At 41.2% G+C, this 26,035-nt stretch overlaps 1 protein-coding gene across 2 annotated transcripts in view; it reads left to right on the plus strand.

The window, feature by feature from the left end:
- Positions 1-25,685, plus strand: part of akap13 (A-kinase anchoring protein 13) — a 47,437-nt gene extending 21,752 nt beyond the window's left edge. The window contains exons 9-30 of one of the 2 annotated variants that reach the window (XM_022740506.1): positions 1,926-2,085; positions 4,013-4,080; positions 4,187-4,253; positions 4,816-4,966; positions 5,242-5,354; positions 5,598-5,744; positions 6,399-6,655; positions 6,977-7,102; positions 7,599-7,716; positions 9,961-10,209; positions 10,336-10,412; positions 12,005-12,186; positions 13,226-13,308; positions 13,415-13,603; positions 16,310-16,456; positions 18,420-18,493; positions 19,353-19,397; positions 20,681-20,731; positions 21,030-21,302; positions 22,499-22,678; positions 23,174-23,480; positions 25,057-25,685. In XM_022740506.1, coding sequence (XP_022596227.1) covers positions 1,926-2,085; positions 4,013-4,080; positions 4,187-4,253; positions 4,816-4,966; positions 5,242-5,354; positions 5,598-5,744; positions 6,399-6,655; positions 6,977-7,102; positions 7,599-7,716; positions 9,961-10,209; positions 10,336-10,412; positions 12,005-12,186; positions 13,226-13,308; positions 13,415-13,603; positions 16,310-16,456; positions 18,420-18,493; positions 19,353-19,397; positions 20,681-20,731; positions 21,030-21,302; positions 22,499-22,678; positions 23,174-23,480; positions 25,057-25,109 — 3,117 coding nt within the window. In that variant the 3' untranslated portion in view covers positions 25,110-25,685. The remainder of the gene's footprint in view (positions 1-1,925; positions 2,086-4,012; positions 4,081-4,186; positions 4,254-4,815; positions 4,967-5,241; positions 5,355-5,597; positions 5,745-6,398; positions 6,656-6,976; positions 7,103-7,598; positions 7,717-9,960; positions 10,210-10,335; positions 10,413-12,004; positions 12,187-13,225; positions 13,309-13,414; positions 13,604-16,309; positions 16,457-18,419; positions 18,494-19,352; positions 19,398-20,680; positions 20,732-21,029; positions 21,303-22,498; positions 22,679-23,173; positions 23,481-25,056) is intronic. The other variant, XM_022740498.1, reaches the window with a different exon arrangement.
- The last annotated feature ends 350 nt before the right edge of the window (positions 25,686-26,035 follow it).

Below are 26,035 nucleotides of genomic sequence, written 5' to 3' on the forward strand. Positions count from 1 at the left end.
CTCTAATTTCAGTCGTTACTTCGCTTTTAAAGTGACAGAGCTCTGTCTGTCAAAGGTCAAAATTATTGATCAGCGTGTTATAGAATCCAAAACAATTAGCAAAGCTTTGATGTTCAGATTGGACTCATTTTGGCTGTGACAGTCCTCGTCAGACTTGTTGGATTGCCTCAATAACAGACAAAATGTATTCAGTGACAATTAAAGCAGTCACTAACCAAATTAAAACATTTCTTTATTGAATTAATGTGAACAAGAAATAAAGAATGAAAAGCATCCAAATGTCTAAATCATTTCTCACCGCTGATCTGGTTTTGGATGTACTGTAGAGATCCAGGTTTGGCACAGTATCAGAAGTCTGAGACATACTGTAGTTTGTGAGGTGTTGTCATAGTGTCTGCACCAGATTGAAGGATTGTTGCAGAAATAGCACGTCCTGTAGCGATCCAGTCACTTCCTCATTGCAGCTTTTCTGGTGCAGCCTCATTGCTGGTAGCAGATTCAGCCACTCAGCCACAGTCAGGGATGTTATACAGGAGATTCACAGGGAGCCATGGATTCTCACTGAGATGGAAGGGCTGGCTGGAGGTAGGCTAACAGAGAGCTCTGCTTTCCCAGTCAAATTGTAGAGAAAGAGACTGTCACAATATCATGTTAGAAGTGACTGGTGCTCCCTTCTGGGTTGATGTCTTTTTCAAGTGAAGTCATTGCCTGTTATGTTATTTTTCACTCGAATGTCTTCTTGTTTAAATCTCTGGTTTAGATGTCACAAGTGATTACTTCCTCTGTTGTGTTTGCTTGTAGCCAAAAGAAATGTGCTGAGAATCTTTGCTCTTCGTGTTCTTCCAATAAGTTGAACTGTTTTTGAACTTTTTTAGATATGAAAAGGCCTAATATCTTACTGCAGAGAAGAATACCTTTATGGGGCTTCTAGTTCATAGAGGCTTTTCAGTGCGTTTCACCACTGGTGAGGCAGCTATTGTTGCAGGAAGTGAGAACGAATGCTGAGCGTTGGAATGGCTGTGAAACATGCAGACTCACTGTGGTCCAGTCAACCTTATGGTATCTTGAATTGTATGAACCGAATGAGCTCTTGTATGTCAGAGCTCTGTGGTCCCCTCAAACCAAGAGGCCCAGGGCTGCCCATTAAAACAAGCTGGAAACTCCATTTTCCCATTTCCTCTGGGTTTGGGTGGAGGCTCTGTGATGTAAATCCAAGAGAATAAGAGCTCTGTTCTTCTCTGCATCACTTTTATGGGATTGTGATTCAACGCAGCGTAAAGAGATGACCAACAGCTGAGGATGACCTCGTCCATTAATGCAGAGGCAGCAGAAAGACCGCCCTGTTATTGAAAGGTCAAAGATTTGATTCCCAGACAGTGTGTCTCCATCAGTAGTCACTCATCCTGCAGGAGCGTCTCCCCCTGCTCATTCATTACAAGATGGTATGAATAGAAGCTTTTGCACTAGCTGATAAAACAACATATCTAATATGAAGATTTGCTACTGTTTGTGCTGCTTTACCCTCATCTCTGAGATTATAGCAACATCTACAAGTGACATCTACCAACTGATCAAATTATCTTAGTCTTAGAAAGAAAAGATGCCTGAAACAAAAACGCACAACATTTAAAACAGCCCCTTAATGAGACACTTTGTTGTCAGCATAAATAATGCATCACTTAATATGCAAAGCCCCCTGCTGTGTACTACATCAGGATAATAATGTCGCTCTGTTGGATTCAGACTGGAATTTAACATAATCAGCCGGACAAATGCACAGATATTTTGTCGATGTCTGCTACATTAGTCCAAACTAAGCACAAGTCTAATTTCTTCCTAAACATCTAATTGGCTGAGATAATAGTTTAAGTAGTTGTTGAAGTAGTCGGTTTGTGTCCTTAACCACGATAACTCCATCTGTGCAGGAGAAGGAGCGAGACAAAAGGGAGAAAGACAAGGAGGGGAAGGAGAAGGACAAGAAGACTGTGAATGGTCACGTGTTCATGCCAGTCGGTTCGGCCCAGGCAGCCCAGTGTTCCCAGTGCAATAAGGCTTTCAACAGCAAAGAGGCTTTCCACTGCACACGTACGTATCTTTGTTCATGTCTTTTTCCTTCTTTCTTTTTTTTTTTTTTTTTTTTTTTTTTTTGCATTGTTCTTTCACCCCAGGTTTTGTTCTTTTCATTTGTGACTGATAAGTGCTCCTGTTGCTTTAAGTCTAATCAAAGCCCATTAAGTTCTGCGATCCTTTATTAAAACAATTAATTCATCATAAATTCATGTCTGTTACTGAAAATGAACTTAAGTTGCACTTACACCCTGCGCTGTCGGAATCATACAGTGAGTGAGTAGAAAAAAGAAACCACGGTGGAAAAAGAAAGGGTCCTCAGTGGACATACATCATCAGACATGAATCATGCTATTCAACTTCCTGCAAAGGCTTAGTCAGTACAATTAACACTTATATTAACATGTGTAATTAAAAAGTTAAGCCTCATTACTTTGTTTCGCCATTGATCATAATTGAAAAGGCCTGTTAATTCCTTAAAGCACTAATAACTTGCATGCATGTTGCACAGTTACCGGGTCAAACCTTGTATGCATCGTCTAGTGTACATGGGCAGTTAGCTGTAAGCGGCCCACACGCCTCATGATCTCTATATAAGTAGTGAAACTTCATAAAGAGGTACTTCTAATGTCTCAGTCAGACTTTCAGCACAGACAAACAAAACCGTTTTTTTTTTTTTTTTGCATTGCTTTCCACTGATGCAGCAGCAGTAGCTCTAAAGAGGATGTAGTTTATTGCACAAGCCTTTTGGCGTAACCCCAGGAAGAACCTAAAAAGGAGAAACCAGTTCTGCAAGAGATCACAGCAACACAGTGACCCTCTCAGTGGTCACAATCTGCCTCAGATACGTCAGACTGGCACACACAAAAAAAAAGAAAAACAGCTCTGGTTGTGTTCAGTCGTTCTGGTTGGGATTATTGGAGCCACAGACGGTTCTGAGGCTGTTTTTTGGAGGATTGTACTCGCAGATGTCTGGCTGGTGTCCATTCAGCAGACAAATAACAGTGATCCTTTGTCTCAGATTAGCTGGAATTAGTTGGACATCCACAAAACACAGCCAAATACCCAATAAGACCATTTAAGAGGAAAAAATCACTGCAAGAATTTAAGATGGTTTTACTGTGCTGGTTATAGTTTGATATATCACACAATAAACTTATTTTTTTTACTGTAGTACAAGCACATATTTTCAGGTTATAGGTGGAAATGAAAATGGAACTCTGTTACTGCCTTGTTATATTTGCTGGATGATTTTGTCACCCTGACTGTGACTGTAAATGTGTTGATGTAATCCCAGGAGCGGAAATGTCATGCGCCTTTTAGCATGGATGACTAGGTCAGATAGTGTTTGTGGATTTCACTTGTGCAACACGACAGTTTAAAGCTTTTCTTGTCTTTGGAAATTAGTGGAAACTCGGTGAAGATTGTTCCTCTTGCTGCCACTTCCTGGTCGAGACTTCAGTTTTTCACTTGTGTGACAGGTTTCTGCTCTTATAAAATGACCGAGGGTATAAAATGTAAACACTGTATGTTACTTTCTGAAGGAAAACAGAAGAAATGAGTCTTTGATAGACTGAACGGGATCAGATTACAGAGCAGATCTTATTTTAGCACCCTCACATGATGACCCTTGTTCCAAAATGGTGATTTGGGAATGTTTACATAAATGAAATTTTCCCATGTAATTCAGTTTTTATGCCTGTGTGTCATTCCTCCGCCTATCTCTTTTTTTTTTTTTTTCTTTCCCCTTCATCGTCTATGAGAAGAAGTATTACATCTCGATTGCATCACATGCTTTGCTCCAGTCTGGCTTTCATTAGTGGGCTGGTGGAGTTTCCTGGCCGGCTATGAAAACCAGTCAGAATTTCTAGCCCCCACCTTTCCTCCCCACCTCCATCACCAAGCTCATAGTATTCACTGAGTGTTCTGTTGCTTTTCTTTCCAGACTGTAATGCTTCCGTCCACAAGGGCTGCAGGGACAGCTTGCCTCTCTGTGCCAAGGTGAAGATGAAGGTAAAAGTTCCCTCACAGTTACTCCACCACTGATTCTGTAGTTTCCTGTTGTCTTGAAGCCAATATCGATTTGAGCTCGTCATTTATGCTCTGTTCCTCTGGATAGTTACCCAAGCAGCAGTTTGCAGTACCAGATTCAAGCCCTTTTCCTGGAGTCACCATGAGGAACAAATGTGAGTGTCAAGCCAAACTGGGATTCCTAACGTAATCATCACGGCCCGTGATCATTTGCAGATTCATTGTTGTAATTTTCTGAACAATTATTTGCACTACATGTAGCAAAACATAGAGTTTTTCTACCTACTGAAAACAAGTTGTTCCTTTTGGGATGGTTTTGTGATCCAGGGATTTGGTGCGTCTGTCTCTTGTGATAATAATTCAAAGTAAAAGAGAAAATATTTAAGTGCAGGATTTCCTACACCAGTATCTCCAATTTGAGCAATTTCCATGTTTTTAGATCAGTTAAAAGATTATAAGATCCTTCCTCACCTAGATTCATAAACCTTTTCAAAACCCATCGGATCATTTCAAAACTGTTTTGTCAAGAAGCTAAACAAAAGGTGTTGTTGTTTCTTTGTTGAAAAGTTTTTTTGTTGGGATTGAACTCTGTGATTAAAAGAAACTGTAGAAATAGAAAACAACTGAGGCAGATTGAAGAGGTTCCTCAAGTGACATTGCTGATTGGAGGGTTTAGAGGCTACTGCTAACTGCACTGCATGTGTGTCTCTGGTTCAGCTGGTGGGACGAGGGAACGCCCCTGGTCGGCCATCTTGTCCCCTGAAGACCATTCTTCTTTGATGATCCCATCGTCACGGAGACACACCAGCATCATGCCTTTCCATGGCAACAACCTGTCCAAGAGTCTGTCCATAAGCAACATCGCTGGGTGAGCGTGTGTGTGTGTGTGTGTGTGTGTGTGTGTGTGTGTGTGTGTGTGTGTGTGTGTGTGTGTGTGTGTGTGTGTGTGTGTGAGTGCATGTACTGTGTATTAAGTGGTATTTAGCCTCAGCTATTCATATTATTTAAGTGAAATTAAATGTTTATGTTGCTTTGTATTGAAATAATTCTTGATTATTTAGTTTTGTACGTTAGTTTGTATCTGTAGTTATGAAACAACATTGTTAATGTAACTTTTGTTGTTATTATTATTCCTCCATTCAGTCCGGTGTTTGATGACATTCCCATTAAAGGCCTGCGGTATCTCTCTCAGTCTACGGACTCCCTCAACAGAACAAACCAGGTCACAGAGTCCATGGAATCGCTCACTGATGAAGGTCATTACACACACACTCCTTCACCTTCATGCACCTTCATCCTCAGAGAGTGAACTTCTCTAGTTCTGTGTGAGAATAATGACTAAGTCTGTAATATAAAAAAATTATAGTAGAAATATAGAAAACAGCAAACTAAATATTTTATGCTTCAGACTGGGCTCTGGCATAACAATCCACTAGTATAAATGAAAGGTGATGTTATGAAAATCAATGTGTCAAGTGCAAGCTGTGTTATTACTTCAGGGACGGAGATGATGGACGGGCAGTTGATGGGGGAGTTTGAGGCAGAGGCCAAAGAGCTGGAAGCTGATTCGTGGAGTTTAGGTGTGGAGCAGCAATACCTGCAGCAGCTGGACAAAGAGCTGGTGAAGAGACAAGATGTCATCTACGGTACAGCTAATCACCACACACGATTGATTGAACAAAACCTGCTTTTAATTGAAAATTAAGAAAAATATATTAAGGTTATTAGGTAAAGCTGCCCAGTTGTTTTTTTTCCAAATTTTTGGGAAACTACAAAGAAAATAATTAAAATAATTTGTGATAACTTAAAGCAGAGAAATGGGTTAATGCCTTTTAGCTCAAGATCAGTAGTATAAAAAACACTGTTATTCTGTGACCTGTCATAGGATCTGAATTGTCCTCTCTCAGGTGACTGAAATATGTTGTGATTTGGGGCTTTGGTAGGCCCATGTTCCCTCATCAGACTATTGTGACTTTCGCTTCACTCTGTTTCAGTTGCATCTAAGTCTCAATGGTCTACTGAAGCTACAGATTCACCTCATTTAAATATACACTGACATACATCCTGTGTGCTTTGAAAGTCCCAGAGGTGTCTCTAGCTTTTGATTAGAATCTACTTGCAAATAAATTTAAATGAAATGATTCTGAAAGGCTCATTCATGTCTATATAAAATGTGCAGTCAGATGCAACATCATGTCATGAATTCAGTGAAAGGTTTTGTAGCCCTCTGAGACTGACTGAGCTATATAAAACTGCTGCTTATGTCATTCTGTGACTTGGTCTCACTTCCTGTCTTTCAGAGCTGATGCAGACGGAGATGCATCACATCCGGACATTGCGCATCATGTCAGAAGTGTACAGTAAAGGCCTGCAGAAGGAGGTGCAGCTTGAGCTCCAGACAGTGGAGAAGCTGTTCCCCGTCCTAGATGAGCTCTTGGATCTGCACACGCAGCACCTCCTGCGCCTCCTGGAGAGGAAGAGGGAGTGCCAGCTGGAGGGGGGATGCTTTGACGGAGGATTCATTATCAACAGGATAGGAGACATCCTGGTCAGCCAGGTTAGAGGAGGGATGAACGTGTGTGTTTGGGTGTAAGAAAACATGTCAGAACAGCTGTAAAAGATAGCAGTCCTTAGCTCTGGGGAAAATAACATCAACAAATGCTAATGTCTTAATGTGCTGCATACATGTACATGTTCTTTGAATTGAATACTGTTTTAGGACCTGATACCACCAAAAGACTCTTCACACACACAAACTAATCAACTGAGTTCAAATTAGAAAATAGAAATCTGAGCCCTGCTACATGCAGTGTTAGCCTTCTAGCTTCTGCACCTGTGTTTATTTTGTGTATTAACATCACTCAAACTCTTGCTCCAGTTCTCAGGATTCAACGGTGAAAGTATGAGGAGGATTTACGGAAGATTCTGCAGCCGCCACAATGAAGCCGTCAACTTCTACAAGGACCTGCTGACCAAAGACAAACGCTTTAAAGCCTTCATCAAAGTAAGGCCTTCATCTCAGCCTGTATCTATGTATCTGTCATACATCTACCCTACAGCAGTGTGGCTGTTTAAGGAAGTCTCTTCTCATGCTTGTTTGTTGTGTTGAACGTATATTTTTCTTGTTTTTGTTCTTTTTTTTTTCTGTTGTATAAAGTACTGACATTGTGTCAACCAGGAAGCTGGTTCTTGCTTTTTCTTGCTCTTGTTTTTATTTTTTTGCATGTACACTTCATCAGTGCATGTATTGGAAACATTTGTATAAAAGTCAAATTACCCTTCAACAGTATTTATTTTGATTATAGAGGCTTTAGGGCTTCTGAGCCTGTGCATGTGTCATATACATAATCACAGTAAACACCTTCTCATGTATTATTACAGCATAGTTCTACAACAAAGGAGTTCTATGGGTTCCTATTGGTTATGTGAAACCTTGTCTTGATTGCGCCACCTGTTGTATGGGCACGTTTTACTAAAGCGTCTCTTGATGACTCTTTCAGAAAAAGATGAGTAGCAGCATTGTGCGGAGGCTTGGCATCCCAGAATGCATCTTGCTGGTGACCCAGAGGATAACAAAGTACCCGGTGTTGATTCAGAGAATGCTACAACACACTAAAGGTTAGCTTCATCATCCATGCTTTTACTGTGTTTGGACATTGATTTGATTGGGGGAAACTAGGAGAAAGTTAGTTTTAATTGGAAAGGTCCTGGATAACCACAGATTATGACAGCAGGCTAACAAAGCAGCTAACTTTATTGATAGTTTTAGGTACAGTCAGTGCAGTAGTTGTTGGTGTTTAACCTGTAGTTTTATTACAAAACATCTTTAACCCAACTTACTGAGAAATAATTAAGCAGAAAAGTAGATGAGTAAAATGTTGCTGTATTACAATGTTTCTACCTGTCAATGAAGAGTAAAAGAGCAAATTTAAAGTCATAGATTTGAAGGCAGTAAAGAAAATTATCATATTCTGTCAAAAGTGTTTTTTTAAATTGAAACTCTCAGCTGGTGGGCTACATTAATTATACTCTCATCTAAAGGATTTTTGCATAAACAAGTGACAGACAACATGACAGAATAAGGCTAATCAGTGCATTCGGGTCTAGAGAATGTTGCTGGCTCATAGATCATTAGAGAAACAAGTTGATTTGCAGTTCATTTTCAGTTGTTATAGTGCGACGCACACCAAAGTGCTGTTTGTTTCAGGAAACCTTAATTCCCTTTCATATATTTTGAGAAAAATGAGACATATGTCACATGGGTGTTTTTAGGATAATGGAACAAGCGCACTTTGAGGAACTGAAATATTTCACACCATATTTATATCTGATTTAAAGCAGCTCTCGTCAGCTGGCCTCCCACTGTGTACATTCTCTCTAATCCTTCCCCAAAGCCTGTTTATAGTTCCATGTAGGATGGGGGAGCTCCGACTTAATCCCCAAGGTGCTATAAGAAGACTCTCCTGCCAACTCTGATATATACTGAGTGGAAATAACACAGTACACTACCAGTTAAAGATGGTATTTTGGTGCTTAGGAGCACCGGAGTACAACAGCCACATGGGGAAAATATTGCAGTTTTGGGGGAAATTATATGTTTTGGGTCTAAAACTCAGGTGCGCAATATACAGGAGAAAAGTGTGAGATGCACATTGACTCTGGAGCTGAGTCAAAAACTTTTACGTGTTGTTTGTCTTCAATGAGGCGCATGCTGTAGTTAACATGAGCAGCGATAGCCAAAGTTGCTCAACACGCTGAGAAAAGAGCACCTGCATGTACAAGACATAACAAAGGAATGGGTCCACATTTTGGAAAATACACTTGTTGGCTTTCTTGTAAAGACTTAGATATGACATAAAATGTTAGTGAGCTTCAGATAAAGCCAATAAAGGTATTTTCCAAAATGTGATTTATTTGTCTAAAGATCCTGGAATCCATTTTCTGTTCATCTACTCCAACAATGGAAAAAAATGCCAGAAGCTGCAGTTAGTAAAACAGGAAATAAGGTGCATTCTTAAGCACATTATACTCCTAAAATGTCATTAAGGTGTATTGAATGGGCCTTTTTAGGTTAAAGGGGAAGTCGCTTTTGAACAGTTGTGGAAAGAAGATGTATTCAGAATATCTATTGTAATTAACCTAAACAGCAGAAACTGTTGGGTCAGACAGTGCAGCCAGTGATGCATACAAATGACTTTGACTCACATGTTAGATAAATGAGCAGAAAAAGAGATACAATAATCTTTTCAAAGGAAACTGTCCGTTTCACATGAAGGAGGAATGTGTACATATATGCAAAATTTGGTGATTATAATGGTGGGAAAAACAAAATGAAAGAGGCAAATCTCAGCCAACATGAAAGTAGTTTAATTGACTTTATAGAGTTTTTGTTTGTGTGTCCAAGTCTACCAAGTAAAACCATAAACAGGCTTTCATTACAGTCTGCGAGCAAGTGGAGATGCAGCCACACTTAAATGCCAAAACGGGTACCAAAATTTCACGACACCTTCTGTGGTCCATAAAGTCCTCCTCAGCTGTACCACTCTTAACCATCTGGTTCTAGTGTGTTAGTGTGTTAGTCTGGAGCCAGTAAACTACCAAATGGACCAACATTAATGGCTTTTGCCTTCATTTCTACCTCTGCTGGTTTTGCACCTGCGTAAAGATAATCTTTACAATCTTAACTTTTCACATAAAACAAGTGAAGAACATCCATAGTCGGCTTTGGTTTCTACTCCTCTGATAATTAGGTCTGGGGTTAAATGTTTTACTGTCTGTTTACAATCTAACCTGAGACTGTGGTTACCGCCGGACTGCTCCACCGCTGCCTTTCTAACCTCTCGCTTCACATGTGGAACACAGAGAGCGAGGAAGACTATGATGACCTGACGGAGTCTGTCCGGCTGGTGAAGGAGGTGATCGCAGCAGTCGACAGCAAGGTGAACGAGCACGAGAAGAGACGCCGTCTGAAGGAATTCCACAGCCGCATGGACAGCAAGTCCATCATGATGATGAAGAGCGGCCAAATTTTCGCGAGGGAGGATCTGCTGAGGAGGAGGCTGATCCACGACGGAGCGCTGCAGCTGAAGAACAGCCAGGGAAGACTAAAGGGTTAGGATGCTAACTAATGTTTTTCCATGATTCTCTTCATAAGTATGTAAAATGTGGAAATATGTTTATATATTTTAACTTTCCTCTCATCCGACCACAACTACTTTTCTCCTGTTGACCCTCCAGACATCCACGCTCTGCTCCTGTCAGACGTCTTTGTCTTCCTCCAAGAGAAAGACCAGAGATATGTCTTCGCCATGCTGGTAGGATCCTGCTGTCATCTCTCTCTCTCTCTCTCTCTCTCTCTCTCTCTCTCTCTCTATCTATCTATCTCTCTATCTCTCTTTCCATCTCCTTATGTCTCTCTTCCCTCTCTCTCTCCTCCCTCCATCATTTCCCCTCATGTTCCCTCCCTCCCTCCGTCCCTTCAGTAATAAAGATCTTATGAGCGCTGCCAGAGATGTTGCTGTCATATTTTCCTATCCCACTGTTGTTGCTGTTAGCATTAGCTGCCCTGCTTAGCATTCCCATTGTGTAACACTGCCTGCCTCTGGCTAGCTCGCTAGCTGCACCTAATAAAGCTGATCTGGCCCTGGGCATCTAACCCAACTGTGATAAATCATATAGGTTTGAGTCATTTTTTCCATGTTTACAGGACTCACAGTTTGATAGCATGGCACACAAACTCTCTCTCACACACACACACACACACACACACACCCATCAGAGGGAATAAAAACAGAAGCAGGCCTGTGGCATCATAATCACATCCATCATTAAAATAAAGCTTGGCATTTTTGAGTTGAGGCTGTTTTGTAAAGAGGAATAACATGTGCTTCTAAATGGATGATAGCCATGTGACCCAGGCTGAGTTTTGGGGAGAGTCAGCTTCCAGTCTGAGGCTCATCAACAGTACAATGAGCCAGTAGCAACAAGGACAGAGAGGCCACAGCACCTGGACGGGAGATATACTAGGTTGCTGTGGCTAAGATGATGCGGAGTCTGAGTTAGTCAGATGAGATGAGCATCAGCCACAGTTATAGTCTTTTTTTAATACAGATTCCATCTTGTATCTTTGCTGACCTACAGTGGAAAGACAACAAAACAAAAAAGGGAATTCTGAAAGAAGAAATGCTCTTGATCTTTGAATTTAAGAATGCATCTGTGCACAGAATAAGGACTGTGGATTTTACTCCTGTTTTTTTCAGCACAGTCAAAGTAGGTAGGGGAGAGCCAGCTGGAGGGGGGAAGGAAAAATAAATAAAAACCTTTTCTTTCTTTCTTTAAACCTAAGACAAGAGATTGCATCAAAAAACTCTGGGATGTGGTTACATTGTGTGAGTGTTGCTGGACAGAGCAGAAATGAAACGGCGGTTTGCGGTGTTACCATACTAAAACGTGCTTCACTGTGTTTCCTGCTTTAAGGTTGTAAGTGCTGCTGATGCTCCACAAGTCAGCTGACACTAATGTGGATGATAACCAGAATCTCATTTTGTCTTTTTGTTCTTTCCCTCTTTGTTCCAAATCTTTTTCATTCTTCTATAATCATCCGTTTCTCTGACTGACCTTCCTTCTATCTGTCCCTTTGTCTTCGCTGCACTTGTTTCTGTCCTGCTTTCCTTTTCTCCTCCCATAATTATCCTTCTCTTCCTCTCCCCCCCCTTCTCTCTTGTGCTCCAACCCACCCTTCATCCTGCCTCTACCATCCTCTTCTCCCTTCTTCACCATTTTCTCCCCTCCTCCCCTTCTCTTCCCTCGACCCTCCCACTGTCATCTTCCTTTTTCTTTTCATTTTTTCCTCCCTCGCCGCCTCCATCAATCCCTCCGTTCCTTCCCCACCCTCCTCTCCTTGTAGGACCAGCGCTCCACGGTCATCTCCCTCCAGAAGTTGATCGTCAGGGAAGTCGCTAACGAAGAGCGCGGCCTCTTCCTCATCACGGCAGGCATCGAGAAGCCGGAGATGATGGAGGTCCTGGCCAGCTCAAAGGACGAACGCAACACCTGGATGCATCTGATCCAAGAAGCCATGCAGTCCATGTAAGTGGGGTTTCTTAATGTGTTTGTTGAGGTGTTTTTACTCAAAAACATTTAGGACTTAAATATGCAAATACTGAAATGCCTTAAGGCTTTTTGTTGCTAGAAAAATATTTTTTACTCAAAAGTTTTACTTGAGGATGAATATCCCACCTAACCAGACCCATTTCCTCTAAATCATAAACCTCAATTACAAAACAAACTCCACCTTCATAGTGCTTTACATTCAGTGCTGGCCTCTTAGAGTTCACCCACAGTTCGTTTGTGTTGTAACCCAGGAGTTAGACCTAGCCCAGGTCTCTGGAAAGTAATATACGGTAAGCTGCGACAGAGCACTGTGCTGTCAGGAGGATTAGCACTACTCTACCTGGGGATGGGATGTACTCAGGGACAGTCTAATGCTGGATTGGCTTCAAGGGCAGCTCACTATAAGCAGAGGATTATTCGACTACAGCCAGCGGGAAGGAGAGAGATTTAATACTCTGTTTCTCTCTCTCTCTCTGTCTGACTTCCATCAAAATACAAAACTGAGATCAAGCTATTGGCAGAAATGGAAGAGAATCAACAAAAAGTTTTCCACTGATGCTCTGATAGTCTTCTACCAAAACACTGTATATATATGTATATATATATATATATATATCACATTTTTTAAATTATAGTCCGGTGATATCAGTGTTGTATCCACCATTTGTTTGTAGATGAGGCTCAAGCTAATGATTATGTTCATCACTCCTGTTTTTAAAGAATTCTCCAGTCTGTTAAATGTAAATAGTGAATGGTGCATTTTTGCCTGACAAATAACTGAAATGGTTAAAAAAAAAAAATTGAATGATTGAATGATGAAATCCTGGGCAGTGAATGTTTTTGTTTGTAATTTTTAATATTGTAAATAAAACTGACTGTTTGATTTGAGCATTAGTTATTGATGTTGTCATAGACGTAGACATAAATATTGTGAACATTGCCGATTTTGTTCCAGTATCATTTAAGGCTCTAGATGTAATATATCATGTTTGCTTTTGTTCTCTTGGTCGGACAGGGAGAAGGATGAGGATGAAGGTATTCCCAGTGAGACCGAAGATGACAAGAGACAACTGGAGACTAAAGCCAAGGAGATGAGAGGTGAGAGACTGAAAACTGGGACAAATCTGCTCCTAGTATCACAAAATGTTTTCCTCACCGTCCTCATCTCTCTCTCCCTGTCTGCCTGTCCGTCTCTGCTGGTCAGATTTGTTGAGGCAGAAAGACACAGAGATCATGTCTCTGCTGGAGGAGAAGGTGCGGCTCTTCAGGGGGATGTGGGAGGGCCTGAATCCAGGCGAGGAGGCCTGCCAGCAGGTCGAACCCTTCTTCAGGTCAGCCTGCAGCTTGGAGCCACCCAGGGGGGCGTCCATCATGAAGGATGCCCTGCTGGAAGGTAAGACAGAGAAAGAGAGTATTTATAATATATGTCCTAGGGATGCATCGTTCATCGAGCATTCGCAGCAGTGAGGCAGAATGAAGTGAGCTGAACAGAGAGAAAGAGCAGCGGTGCCTTATCTCAGTTTCCATCCACATATTTTCTAGTGAATTATTAGAGCTGGTGGTCGTACGTCACATGAACACATGAGGTTTTCATCAACTATAACAAATACACGATGCTGTAAAAAAAACAAAAAAACACATGCGGTACCACCCATGTTCCGTATTAAGTGACACGTTGTTGGCACATGGGAGTATTACCTGATGTAATTTTGCTTTCATACCCACATGGAAGTGTGAAATCTACCAACAGAATGTTAACAGTAACAGTGTGTTAGACAACACTAAGGCTCGTTGCTTTCACTATTACCTACGACCAGGGGTTTGTAAATCAATACAAAGCACTATGGGCTGAGCTTCAGACACAATCGTCTCTCCCTCGCCACATGTTTTGAAAACCTTTGCCCTACACAAAAAGAATAACTTTTCCCCCTACTGCCTAACCTTATCTGCCATCACTTGGGTGGTGGTCCCTGAGAACAGAGCTTGAAGGGCTACAGGGGAGGTAACAGTAACTTTGCAGCAGACTTAAAACCAGTCTTGTTGCCACCGGTAGCATTTCTGTTAAGAGTGGGCATATCAGTTTTCATAACATGCTTGTCAAGGATCAGTTATATAACCCATCACGAGTGCACTAAAATAAAACAGCAGATTTAGCATTTCTTTTGCTTAATAGACCTTTTTCACATGAGACATTTTTGACTTGTCATGGTAGGAAACGCACTGACTTGTTACTAATAACATTAACAACGGCTCTGTTCCATATGAAGTGTCCCACTAAGCTAAGCCAGTGAGCCAATATGCACAAAAGCAAGACCCCATCATTGAAACAGCCATGCTGAACAGAGCTGTCAGTTATATTATTACTTTCATTTGTGTTTTCAATGTTATTACAAGTCAGATTGTCTGCTATGAAAATGTTTTATTTGTTACAGCTATCTCCAGCCACAGATCACAATGCAATTCAAATTTCTTCTACCGTTTGTTTTTGAGTCTGGATGTGGAAATTTGGACAGTTATCTAAAGGGCTAGATGGCTACTAGCTAAACTAGACCACTATGTTAAGAAAACCTGGATATTAACTATCAGAAAACATCTGATAATTCACCTTTTCTGACATACTTGGAAAGTAATTGGCTCAGTAGTTGGATCTCAACAGAGGTTGAGTTTTGGGAGGATTTAAAGAGAATGTATAGAAAACATTAAAGGAGTCAAAGTGTTTTTTTGGGTTTTTTTTTTTTCCTCCAGCTCTGTTTGGCACTCTGGCAGCCCTGTTTGTCAAATGTGTATGAGAAGAAAGCAGCATGAGCTGAGAGGTGAACTGAGAGAGATACTGTTGATTGTGACAGAGAGAGAATGTGAAGACAGAGCAGCACAGTGCATTCTCTGCACGTGAAACTGACTTCAAATTTAAATAAGCAGGTCTGAAAAATACCATATAACAAGTGTGTCAGAAAGTATTCTTAAAGCATTTCATCTTGTTGAATCATAAAACCTAATTTAACTTGTTTTCAGGCAGTTTGACAAAAATAAGATTTTTTTTCAGAAGATTGACTTTTTTTTTAAATTCTCATCATTGTAGAAAAATTATTATTGACTGAAAAAGACACAGAAAAAATAGTGTTGTGATTGATTGTCATTTGCAGTACCGTACAGTGTAATCATACAGCATTATTTCTTGGTATATTGGATGTGCCAAGAACTGTCTTGTATTCTGTGTATTAACATTTTAAATAATACACACTCACTAAATTTAAACAAACCGTTTAATGTGCTTCTTGGTGAAAGAGCAGAGAGACTGGATCAGTCAGATCTGTGAGTTATGCAGACTGAGGAAGTGTGCACAGATGCAGCCACCTCTTATAACTGATTTCTAATTACTGCTGCAGGAAAAGGGTGTTCCATGAAAAGATGTAGTTGCTTAAAAAATACCAGATTTGTTTAAAGTGTGGGGGTTTGGTAACTGTTTGACATTTAAAGATGAATCGTCTGCAGCTCTAATGCAGGGAAGATGTATGTAATGGTTTGGAAAGGTTTAGCTGCACTATTACAGAATGTATTTGTCATCTCCTCCTTCTAAAGCCTGGGGCTGTGATCGTACTTATCTGATATGTGAATTGGCAGCAATAATGTCATTTATTCTGCCTCTTCTGGTTATTGTGTTTTACTGAGAATCCACAATCATCAGCGACGGCTTTGTTTCTCCTTATTTTCACTGGGAAGGTCACAGAACTGCATGTTCTATCTACATGTGGATACACTGCTGTATGTATGTGTCCAGAGTTTATATAATCTCAGATGGAACAGATATTTAAACTTTTAGTAAAAGAGCTCTGTGGTTCAAACAGATTGTCAATAGTTGCTAAGCAACTGGAGCCTGTACCAGGTTGAGTGCCTGGTAGGATTCATGAGTGCAGAGCCGAATTGTAACACAGTTAGCCCGGATAATTCATTTACTGACCTGCACATTGATGTTTTCCTCTCTGTTTGTTTGTCTGTGTGTCTGTCTGTGTGTCTGTGTGTCTGTGTGTGTGTGTGTGTGTGTGTGTGTGTGTGTGTGTGTGTGTGTGTGTGTGTGTGTGTGTGTGTGTGTGTGTGACAGTGGAGACGTTACAGGCGCTGGTGAACGGCAGCCTGGGCGGGGCCATGGCCAGCGTCCAGGAGGGAGGAGGCGTGGGGCCAGTGTGTTTGCCCCGTCGGGCTGAGACGTTCGGAGGCTTCGACAGTCACCAGATGCACAGCAACAAGAGTAAGTGTAGGTTGATGTTGCTTTTTTTCCACAGAGAGCACAGTCAGGTCTAGTGGTCAGCCAGGCTACATGTTTGAAGCCTGTCACAGTCAAACACAGTGAACCCACCTGCTGGTCCAGATAACTGCATCCCCTCAATGACTGGACTGCAGATGTGTGCTGTGCTGAAACTGCTGAAAGCCCAGCACGGCAGGAAAAGTAAAATATTTCACTTTCATCCTAAAAACTGATTTTTAGCGGTCACATAACAGCAGGCACCACACCCGGCACTTCCCACAATTCCCCTGCTCAGTGCAGTTAGATAAAACATTTTAGACAGGGGCTTGGACAGTAGAGCTGAAGTTTCCTAGGGGAGACACGGCCTGGGGCGATACCTCTGAACTGGTTGCTTGCTCATAGTGGGACTCTACTGACAGCGTGGCAGATACTGAGCCATGAGAGGTCCACACTTCTACATCAGTACAACTGGTGTGAAACAACAAAAGTGCACGTGCATTTTTATCAGTGTGACGCTTTTAAAGCTACATTTTACCCATTATTTTGTTGAGGAAGCAGACAGAGTAACAGATGTAGACACTGGAGACGATTGAGGTATTATGAAAATGAGATGATATATATGGATTTTGAGTTGTATAAGAATCAACTAAACTACATTGTTGTTTCAGATCAAAGGAGGGCTTAGTGAAGTGAAGAGATTTGATGAGTGGGGTGGGAAGGAAAAGCAAAAGCAAAGGAAAACAAAATGCAAATAATAGTATTATGATAATTAAATGAATACAAAAACAGGTTAAGCATCACTTGCAGATGAGGTATCATATGTAACATCAGCACAAACAGTACAAAAATGTAGGGCAGCACTTTTTCATGTGTGTTAGTAAGTCAAAAAGTCTTCACAGATGACAGGTTAGATCCACTTATTTTACTGGCACAGCGATGAACAAGCAGGTCACGACCTTCAAAAATCAGTGGGTTAGTGGTCACACCATATGTTGTTGCAGACATCAAAACTGTGACTTTATGGGTTATATAAATATATCTCAATAGCTTGACCATCTTAGCTGTAAGTCTGATGTGTTGTATAAACATAAACAGGATCATTTTAAACTACCATGTTTTTAATATGAGAAGAAGTCACCTTTATATTATCTGTACCATGTCTGTTTTTGATTCACAATCACCAGCTTTCCCAAGATGTGCACTGTTACACATAAAACTTTTAAAAAGCGTATCAGTTTTGTTTTATTTATTTTACTTAACTCGTTGTTCCCTTGTGTTGACCCATGTTTGTTGATCTGTTGCCTCTGATATATAACTAATTTGCCTGTGAATTTTGAAGTTGTGTGTATGGACTGGGTAAACTGCACAGGACTGAAATCTTAATCTGAAGAAATGTCTCTGAAATTTCAGCTGTGATTTTGAGTTTTACCTGAAAACATGATTGTTATTTCTTCTTGTGGGTGGTTGTAGAGCTGGGAGTGACCACCTTGAGGCGGCAGTTCATTTGCCTCTTTATCAGTCACTATGCCACTTGTTAATATTCACAGTTCTTATCTTCACTTACCCAAAAATAAGTTTCACATCAAATAAACTACTAGCATCAATGTGCACCTTAACTCTACCAGCCTCGCATGTTCTTTTAGCCTCTCATATAGAAACTGTTTTATCACTTCCGATATTGATCAGTGTTCATTATGCATCTGGGCTCATAATTATACTGGACACCTGTCGACAGATTCTCAGCTGTGTATGAGAAAGTGCAGGAAAGAAAACCAATTGTTATTATGTCATCTTTAAAATGTGATTGCCTTCATCACATGCTCATGTGGCATATTGATTTGATCCTAAAGACCTGGTTTTCAGTTTGTACATTTACTGCGGCCCTGCTCTCGTCTTCTCGTGTTTGTGAACGTGGATCCTCTGCTGCCTGGCTCATCATCTCTCCTGTGGTTTCCCTTTATGTCAGGTGGAGACAGAGACGAGGGCGAGGATACGGTGGGAGATCTGCGCAGGACGGAGTCTGACAGTGTTTTAAAGAAGGTCAGTATCCCAGCAGCCAATTATTCTTGAATCTGAAAGCGCTACGCCCCCTCGCCTCAATGAGAACTTGAGGCCATGTATGGGGGTGTATTTGTCCTCCAAAATTAACAGTACCATTAAGATGAATTTAGCCACTTCTCTCCCTCCAGTGAATTAGCCTCTTGACTTATCCTGCCAGGTCCCGTTGCTAATGGCGACTATCAGTTGTGTAAGAATTCAATAGTGGATGGAAATGAATGGGCCGCCTTAGGTGTTGCTATTGGAGTCCTGCACTGGAGGCTCGCCTTTGCAGTCGTTTATCCTGCATGTATCCAGCACATAATTGTTTCTTGAATGTTTTAGTAGAGCGAGCTGCTGTAGTGTGCAGTCCTGTCTCTGAACATAGACACATAGGCTGTTACGTATAAACTGAACAAGAGAGAAGTGCCAGATTTTTCTATCCTGGGCATGGAGCAAAAGTTCAAAGAGAGTTCAGCGTTTAAGAAGGGAGTATGAGCAGGAGTCAGAATCATCATTAAAAATACAACACAGAGCTAATTCAAGCATTTTCTCTTCCATTCACATTAGTCTATGTTTTTTTTTTTGTAAATGGAAAAAAGATTTTTCGAGATGTTTAGCTCCTTGTAATGCAACAGCTGCAGGATTGCTGTATTACTGCACCAGTTGTGCACAATCACAGCCTGATACAATTAGAATCTTGCAGCACACCCAAATGCACAGCTATAATCGCATTCATATTCATACTGTACTCTATTCACTCTCCCGTACACTGACTGTACACACACATGATGCAACCCACCAGCAGATGTGTGTATATGAGCTCTGGCTGTACTCAGTGTGTGTTTGTGTTTATGTGCAGGGAGGAAACGCCAACCTGCTGCTGCTGCTGAAGAGGAACAGTGAGGTAACTCTGACTTCCTGTCTCTAATTAAATTAGAGCTGCTGTTTACATGGAAACAGTCAAAACTCTGTGTCAACATCATTGTTATCAGCATCAATAAATGTATTAGCTCAGACAGTAGTAGTTCATATACTGTAGATGTTTGTGTTAGTAGTATTAGATGTTAGTATTATTCGAAGCACACAAGAAGAAACAAAAATTCAATCAAACTGATAGCAAACGCACGTGGGAAGCAAACTGTAAAGGCAGGAGTCATTTAATAAAAGTGTGTCCATAAGAGTGAGCTTTACGAAGAGTTTTAATGAAAAATAAGATGGAAATGAATTATGCATGAGAACAGAGCAAGCTTCCTAAGCAGTGCAAGTAAGATAGCAGTAGAACTCAGCAAGATGAAAAAGTAAGGCAGACAAACCACATTAATGCATCAAAATTCTTCTGAAAGGTCATCCATAACACCTACAGTTAATATATAAAATATATGGTTTACATCCTATTCTAACACGGTAAAGTTGAAAAAATTGTTAAATGTGAAATGCGTCCACTCCCAGTTGTCAACATTTAATTTCACACAGTACACAACAGTGTTACCAGTGGTACCAGTGGTACCAGTGTTTGATAAGAGTTTCAGTAAATCAAATTTCACAAAAAGCGATGAAAAAATGCTGAACACACAGTAATTCTGGTACTTTTGGCTTCAATGTAAACAAAAACAGGTTTATTTAATAGAATGCAATAATATAATACAAGATGTAAGTATAAAATATTAACCTACAAAAGATACTGGAATTGCACAATCTGATTATTTATTTCCCTTTGTTATACAGACCTCAGTGTTGTGTTTCTGTATGATAACACAACACCTCCTGCAGATCTGCTGTTTTATAAATGCTATTTTGTGCAGTTCCCGGTGAATGTTAATTGGAACATTTTGTGTCTTAGTAAACACTGGTGACAGCTGAAAGCTCCATGGCCTTGTCTCTTTCTCAGTGTTTAATGGAGAAAAGGTCACATCACGGTAAACTGTGAAGTTGTAGTGTTTCACGCTGGCTTAGTCCTGCACTGGTAGATTCATATCACATGAAATCCACTGCTAGCACTGATTAAAATGATGCACAACTATTACTCATTTCATATTTTAACAAGCAATGACTCAAGTGCAGCAATAAGCCGAGGCAACATCCGACAGACAGTTTTCTCCTGCAGGATTTTTCATCTCATCTAACAACAAGAACAGAGATGATGTTTTGAGGTTAAATGATACTCAGTGGTTTCTCTTTTCCCAACAGCAGGTCCTTCACAGTGTCTCCAATCTGCATCTCCTGCTCAGCACTCTGCAGGTAACATACTTTGCGTACGATATGCCCATGCGCTCCAGATCAGACTTAACATGATGCAACACTGTGAAGCTTTTTGCTGTCAGTGTGAATTTGAAAACCTCGCTTCTTGTGTGAAAGGAAGAAGGAAAAAAAACATGAGACTTTAGACGCTCTGTGGTGCAGTATGAGCATAGCAATATAGACAGAGAAAATAATAATAATAATGTCTTGAAAAATGTAGCCAAATACCACACAATAGCAGGAGGGGTGTGTCTGACCTAATCTCCATGGGATGTGAATCTGGTCCTGTCTAATCTAGGCGGTGGTGGTCCAGCAGGACAGTTTCATAGAGGACCAGCGGCAGGCCCTGAGCGAGCGCTCCTCCTCCTGCACGTCTTTATCTCGGCCATCCTCGCGGCCCAACTCCCTGATTGAGCAGGAGAAGCAGCGCAGCCTGGAGAAGCAGCGGCAGGAGGTGGCATCCCTGCAGAGACAACAGGCAGCTCACGCTGAGGAGAAGAGGAGGAGGGAGAGGCAGTGGGAGCTCAGGGAACAGCAGCTGACTGAAAGGGAGATGCTGGTGCACGTGCAGGTAACAATGCATCATTTTCTACTTGCTCTGTGCATTGTTCTGTGTTTCTATGCAGTTGTAAGTCTTAGTAGTCAGGTTTTTGCAATAATTCACCTTGCACTGTATATTATGATAAATAACATTGTAGACTTGTGCCAGGTGCTCAGGGTTTCCTGTAGTGCTCTGTAGTGATAGCAGGGGGCCTTCAAAAATATCCCTCTAACTAAAAAACCCTAAAAACAATCCTCAACTGTAAGTGTAGTTGCACTGAGATCAAAGCTGCACGATCAAATTTAAACTGAGGAGGATGCAAAGACGTTGCATCCTTCTCAGTTTAGTGCAATATCTAACAATAAGCTTAGAGCTAGCATTACTATCTCAGGTTCTTGGCTTCAGAAGATGCCGATGACTTGTGATTGGCTGAAAAACAAGGTAGTATGGTCTTCCTGTGAATAACTGCAGTGTCATTTTGAAGCCGCTCTCATTGCACAAGCATTCTGCTGTATTTACATTTGTCTTGGCTCAGTTTACGCGTCAGATTCTCAGTTTGCTGCAAAGAGCTAAACTCACTTGCTAAATTCTGACCTGTAAACACAAACTGCTGCAGTGCGAATAAAAAGCAGGGAGAAGAAAAGCACTCTCTATCATTTCTGTAACTTTCAAAATGTTAACAATAATCAAAGATGTACTGAGTGTCAGTTACAGTAGAGTAAACTAACACAGGCCTCCCAGCCTCACAGCGTCACTGTAGCTTATCATAGATGATTAAATTTACAGGTGAATGAAATAAAAATTGTCAACGTTTGAGGTTGTTGCAGAACCGAAAATGTAGAACAATCATAGCACCATATTACACAGAGGAGTAAAGTCTTTTTAGATTTTGTCAAAATTTACAGTAATACAGAACATATAGTAACATAATGAAAGTTCTTTTACTCTGCATGGTTTCAAATACAAACTTCTGCATACATGGCACATTGTATCATCTTGAGAAAATGACCACGGCAGACTCTAATTTGATTAGAATTAATTACTGCATGATTATTGATTCATATGATTATTTTGAAATGCAACAGTGATTCGGAGACCTACAGACCTGTCCCATCAATGTAATGTACAACGATGAAGGAACTTCCTTTTCAGTATCTGAGACCATGCCATGTCTTTGTCCTGAATCATTTCAATAAATCCATCAATGCACCTCTCAACCACTGCAGGAGGAGGATGTGCTGAAGCAGCACAAGGAGCTGGAGGTGGAGAAGCAGGAGCTGCAGAGTAAGAAGGAAGAGTACCAGAAAGACCTGGAGAGGCTGAGAGACGCCCAGAGGAAGTTGGAGAGGGACAGGGAGGCCGTGCAGCGGCAGCTCGAGAAGATGGAGGAGCTCCGTCTGGCTGAGGTGAGCGGGGACATTTTTAAAATCATAACAATAATAATAACATCATCTGTTGCTCCCTGCGCTGCAGGGGAACACTCACCGAGCTGGGAGGGGCTCAGTGTTTCACTCAATGACACTTCAGCAGGGTTGATGTTTATGGATACTTATATAGGAGGCTTGAACCCGGGTCCTCTTGAAAGTGAATTCAAAAGTGCTCTTGACATTCAATTACTGAGCAAACCAACTATCCAAACAGCAGGGTTATGTTTCCAGGTTTTTATGCCTTGAAAAAAGAATATCCCGCACACCGCTGCTGCTCAGCTTCACAGTTCACATTTTGGTCTCTTTCAAACTTTCCTTTTCCACCATTAAACCATTTTCTGTGAACATTTATGCTCATGTTTTATTCAGCATCAACTTAGAAAAACATAAAAATCTGAACCTTGTCCTACATATTCATTCACAAATGTAGACAACAGCTGTTCACCTGTCTTAACCGACCGCCTTTACTTCCAGAGGACTCCCTCGACGACATCTGATGAATCCCAGTTCCCCGGCAGCTCCCAGTCTCTGGAGCTGGACCCACTGGAGTTCTCCTCCTCCTCCTCCTCCTCCTCCCTGCCCAGGCTTCAGCCCCAGCAGTCCAAGCCCAAAGGAAAAGGCCTCAATCCCTTTACCTCATCCTCCACTAACGCCAACCTCAAGGGCAGTGAAGCCAACAGCCAGATCTCAAAGAGCCTGCTGCAGCTGGCCAAGAGCAAGAACAAGGAGGGGAAGGAAAAGAAGAAGAAGAAGGGCAAAGGAGGGAGTGCACAGACAGCAGGTAAAGAATGAAGGGGGGGGGTTTACATTTAGTTTAATTATGCAGTGTCTTATATTGAGTCAGCAGGGTGGAGCGCAGTGTTTTTGTCAAGGACACATGATGTTTGATTATCAGAGAAAGAGGAGATAGGCAGCCAAAAAATGGGTGATGGCTTTGACTTCAGTGACTGGCAACAAGCCCTAAATTCAATAAGTAATTTGACTGTGTTGTTATGAAAATATTGTCTATAAAAGTTTATGTTTGATCTGGTTGTTTTATCCCATTTTTTTTTTTAGCAATAGTAGATAATACTGTATATTCAATCATTTTAATTTTACAAATGTAAAGACTATTAAATGTAATGTAATATAATTCAAAGCTCATATGAAAGCATTATGCAAACACAGTTGCTCATTCACATACAGTACACCTATGTTTTACATAGGGATTCACATATAAGCACAGATGTTTCCAGATGTTTTATTTGTGCTAAAGACAGAAACCATAAAATCAGAGTTACATTTTCAATAAACCAGGTGTATATGTATATGTAGCCTTTAAAAGATATGTGTTGCTGAGTGACACTGTGACCCTTATCTTCAACAGTGTAGTAATAATAACATCATCGTCTGTTCAGCCTGTCACTGTCGTACAGCCCGGTGATGCATTTTAAAGAAACGTGGCTTCTGAGTGTCAGCTTGCATCACACTTGCTGCTTTATCTTTTCTGTCTCCTTTATCTCGGAGTGACTGTAACCACAGTCCACTCTGCTGCACGCTCACCTGGGCCCTGTGATGTTTCAGTTATCCAGCTATCTTTGGGCTTTAGTCAGGTTTGCTGGGGTCACGAAGGTGGCTCACTTTTAACCGGGGCAGAGGATCAGAATAGAGCCCGTCAACAGCCCAACTACTGACCAGTCAGATCGCTGGAAAAAACGGAGTCATTCTACAGGATCCCAACAAGGACAAAAGAGTTTACAAATTAGGTGAAAAAGAGAGAGGGAGAGATTTTTGCTGTTCCAGGTTTTCCATCTGTCCAATCTGGTTTGAAAACAGAGCTTCTAACAAACAGAGGGAGAGTTTACAACTAAATAACTGCATGATCATTATAGCCGAATTTTCATTTAGCTTTAAGATTCTTTTATTTCTGATGTTTTTTCCTGATGCTTTTACTCTCTAATGCCACCGCTGCAGCTCAGGATAACATGAAGAGACTTCGAAATGATAACGGAAAATAAAAACTAAACTCTACGTTGTCCTTTTGTTAGAATAATAATCCACACACTGTTGACTATATCCTGTGATTATAAATACAACCTGCCAGTCAGATTGATGCATGTCTAGATGTGAAATGATGGCTCCGGTGTGAGCAGCGAGTACAGCACATTGAGCTGCTCACTGAGGCAGATTTAGTCAATTCTTTAATGGATCTCAATGGCAGCACCGTGCACTGTGGTAAGAGCTTGATCAATATGAAGCAGGTTGATTCTGCTCACTAAACATCCCTGGAGAATAAATGTTACAACAAATCAGCAATCACACTCGTCATACAGTAACAGTGACGGTGACACTGACTCTTTCTCCTCTCTTCCTTCCAGACCCCCAGCACCGCCCTGAGCCTCCTCTGGATGGAGAGATCTTCTTCTGCTGAGGGAAGTGGCTCTCCTCCTCCTCCTCCTCCTCCTCCTCATCATCATCATCAACCCATCAACCCATCAGGCCAGCCCGACATGCAGAGGAACGTGTTATTGCTGAGTGGTAACATGCATTACTGCAGCTTGTTACCAGGCTTTTTTGGCACCTTTGAAAGCATCTTAGTTCACTTCATAACGTAGAGCAATTTAACATTGCGTGCAAGAAAAAGAGAAAATGTGTGCTTTCTTGCATGTTTAAATCAAACACCACTTCTTGTAGTTTTCTGGAGAGCAGAATATTTTAGAGATTCTGATATCGTGTGCACGTAGGCATACACACACTTGCAGTACTTTAAAATAGGGAACATGGATTAGCTGTGCGCTTTTGGGTATTCTGCGCAAAAAACCCCATTTCCTTTTCCAAAGAAGTCATTATGAAGCATTTTGGAGTAAAATATACATTTGTGAAAGCTCTGTATTACAATGAAAGCATTTCACAGTGGATTGTCACTGTGAAAGTTCTACCAATTATGTTATGGGCCTGACTGCCTTCCTGTTTTCATGTCTCTTATGGCCAACAACCACCCCCCCCCCCCCCCCCCCCTTTTTTTTTTCAACTGTCCGTCCTGGCATTAAGTCCCACACCAACACGCTGTTATATTCATTTACAAAATGAAGCAGGGCTGCTTCCATGTGGCTTTAACCACACATAAAAAGATACACACACACATCTAAATGCCACTTGGAAACAGATATGAATGTCAACAAGCTCGCTGTGGCACTGGAAACGCCTCACTCCTCCTCATCTTCATTGATAATAGACTGAAACCACGGAGGGAAAATCTGCCTAAACTCTGTGTCCTTTGTGCATTTCTTAATCAATGTTTTCAGTGTTTTCTTTCCAAAATGTTTCCGTATAAATCCACGCTGACAGAAAACTGGA

Source organism: Seriola dumerili, unplaced genomic scaffold, assembly GCF_002260705.1.
Source record: "Seriola dumerili isolate Sdu_G_001 unplaced genomic scaffold, Sdu_1.0 BDQW01000003.1, whole genome shotgun sequence".
NCBI classification, from domain to species: Eukaryota; Metazoa; Chordata; class Actinopteri; order Carangiformes; family Carangidae; genus Seriola; species Seriola dumerili.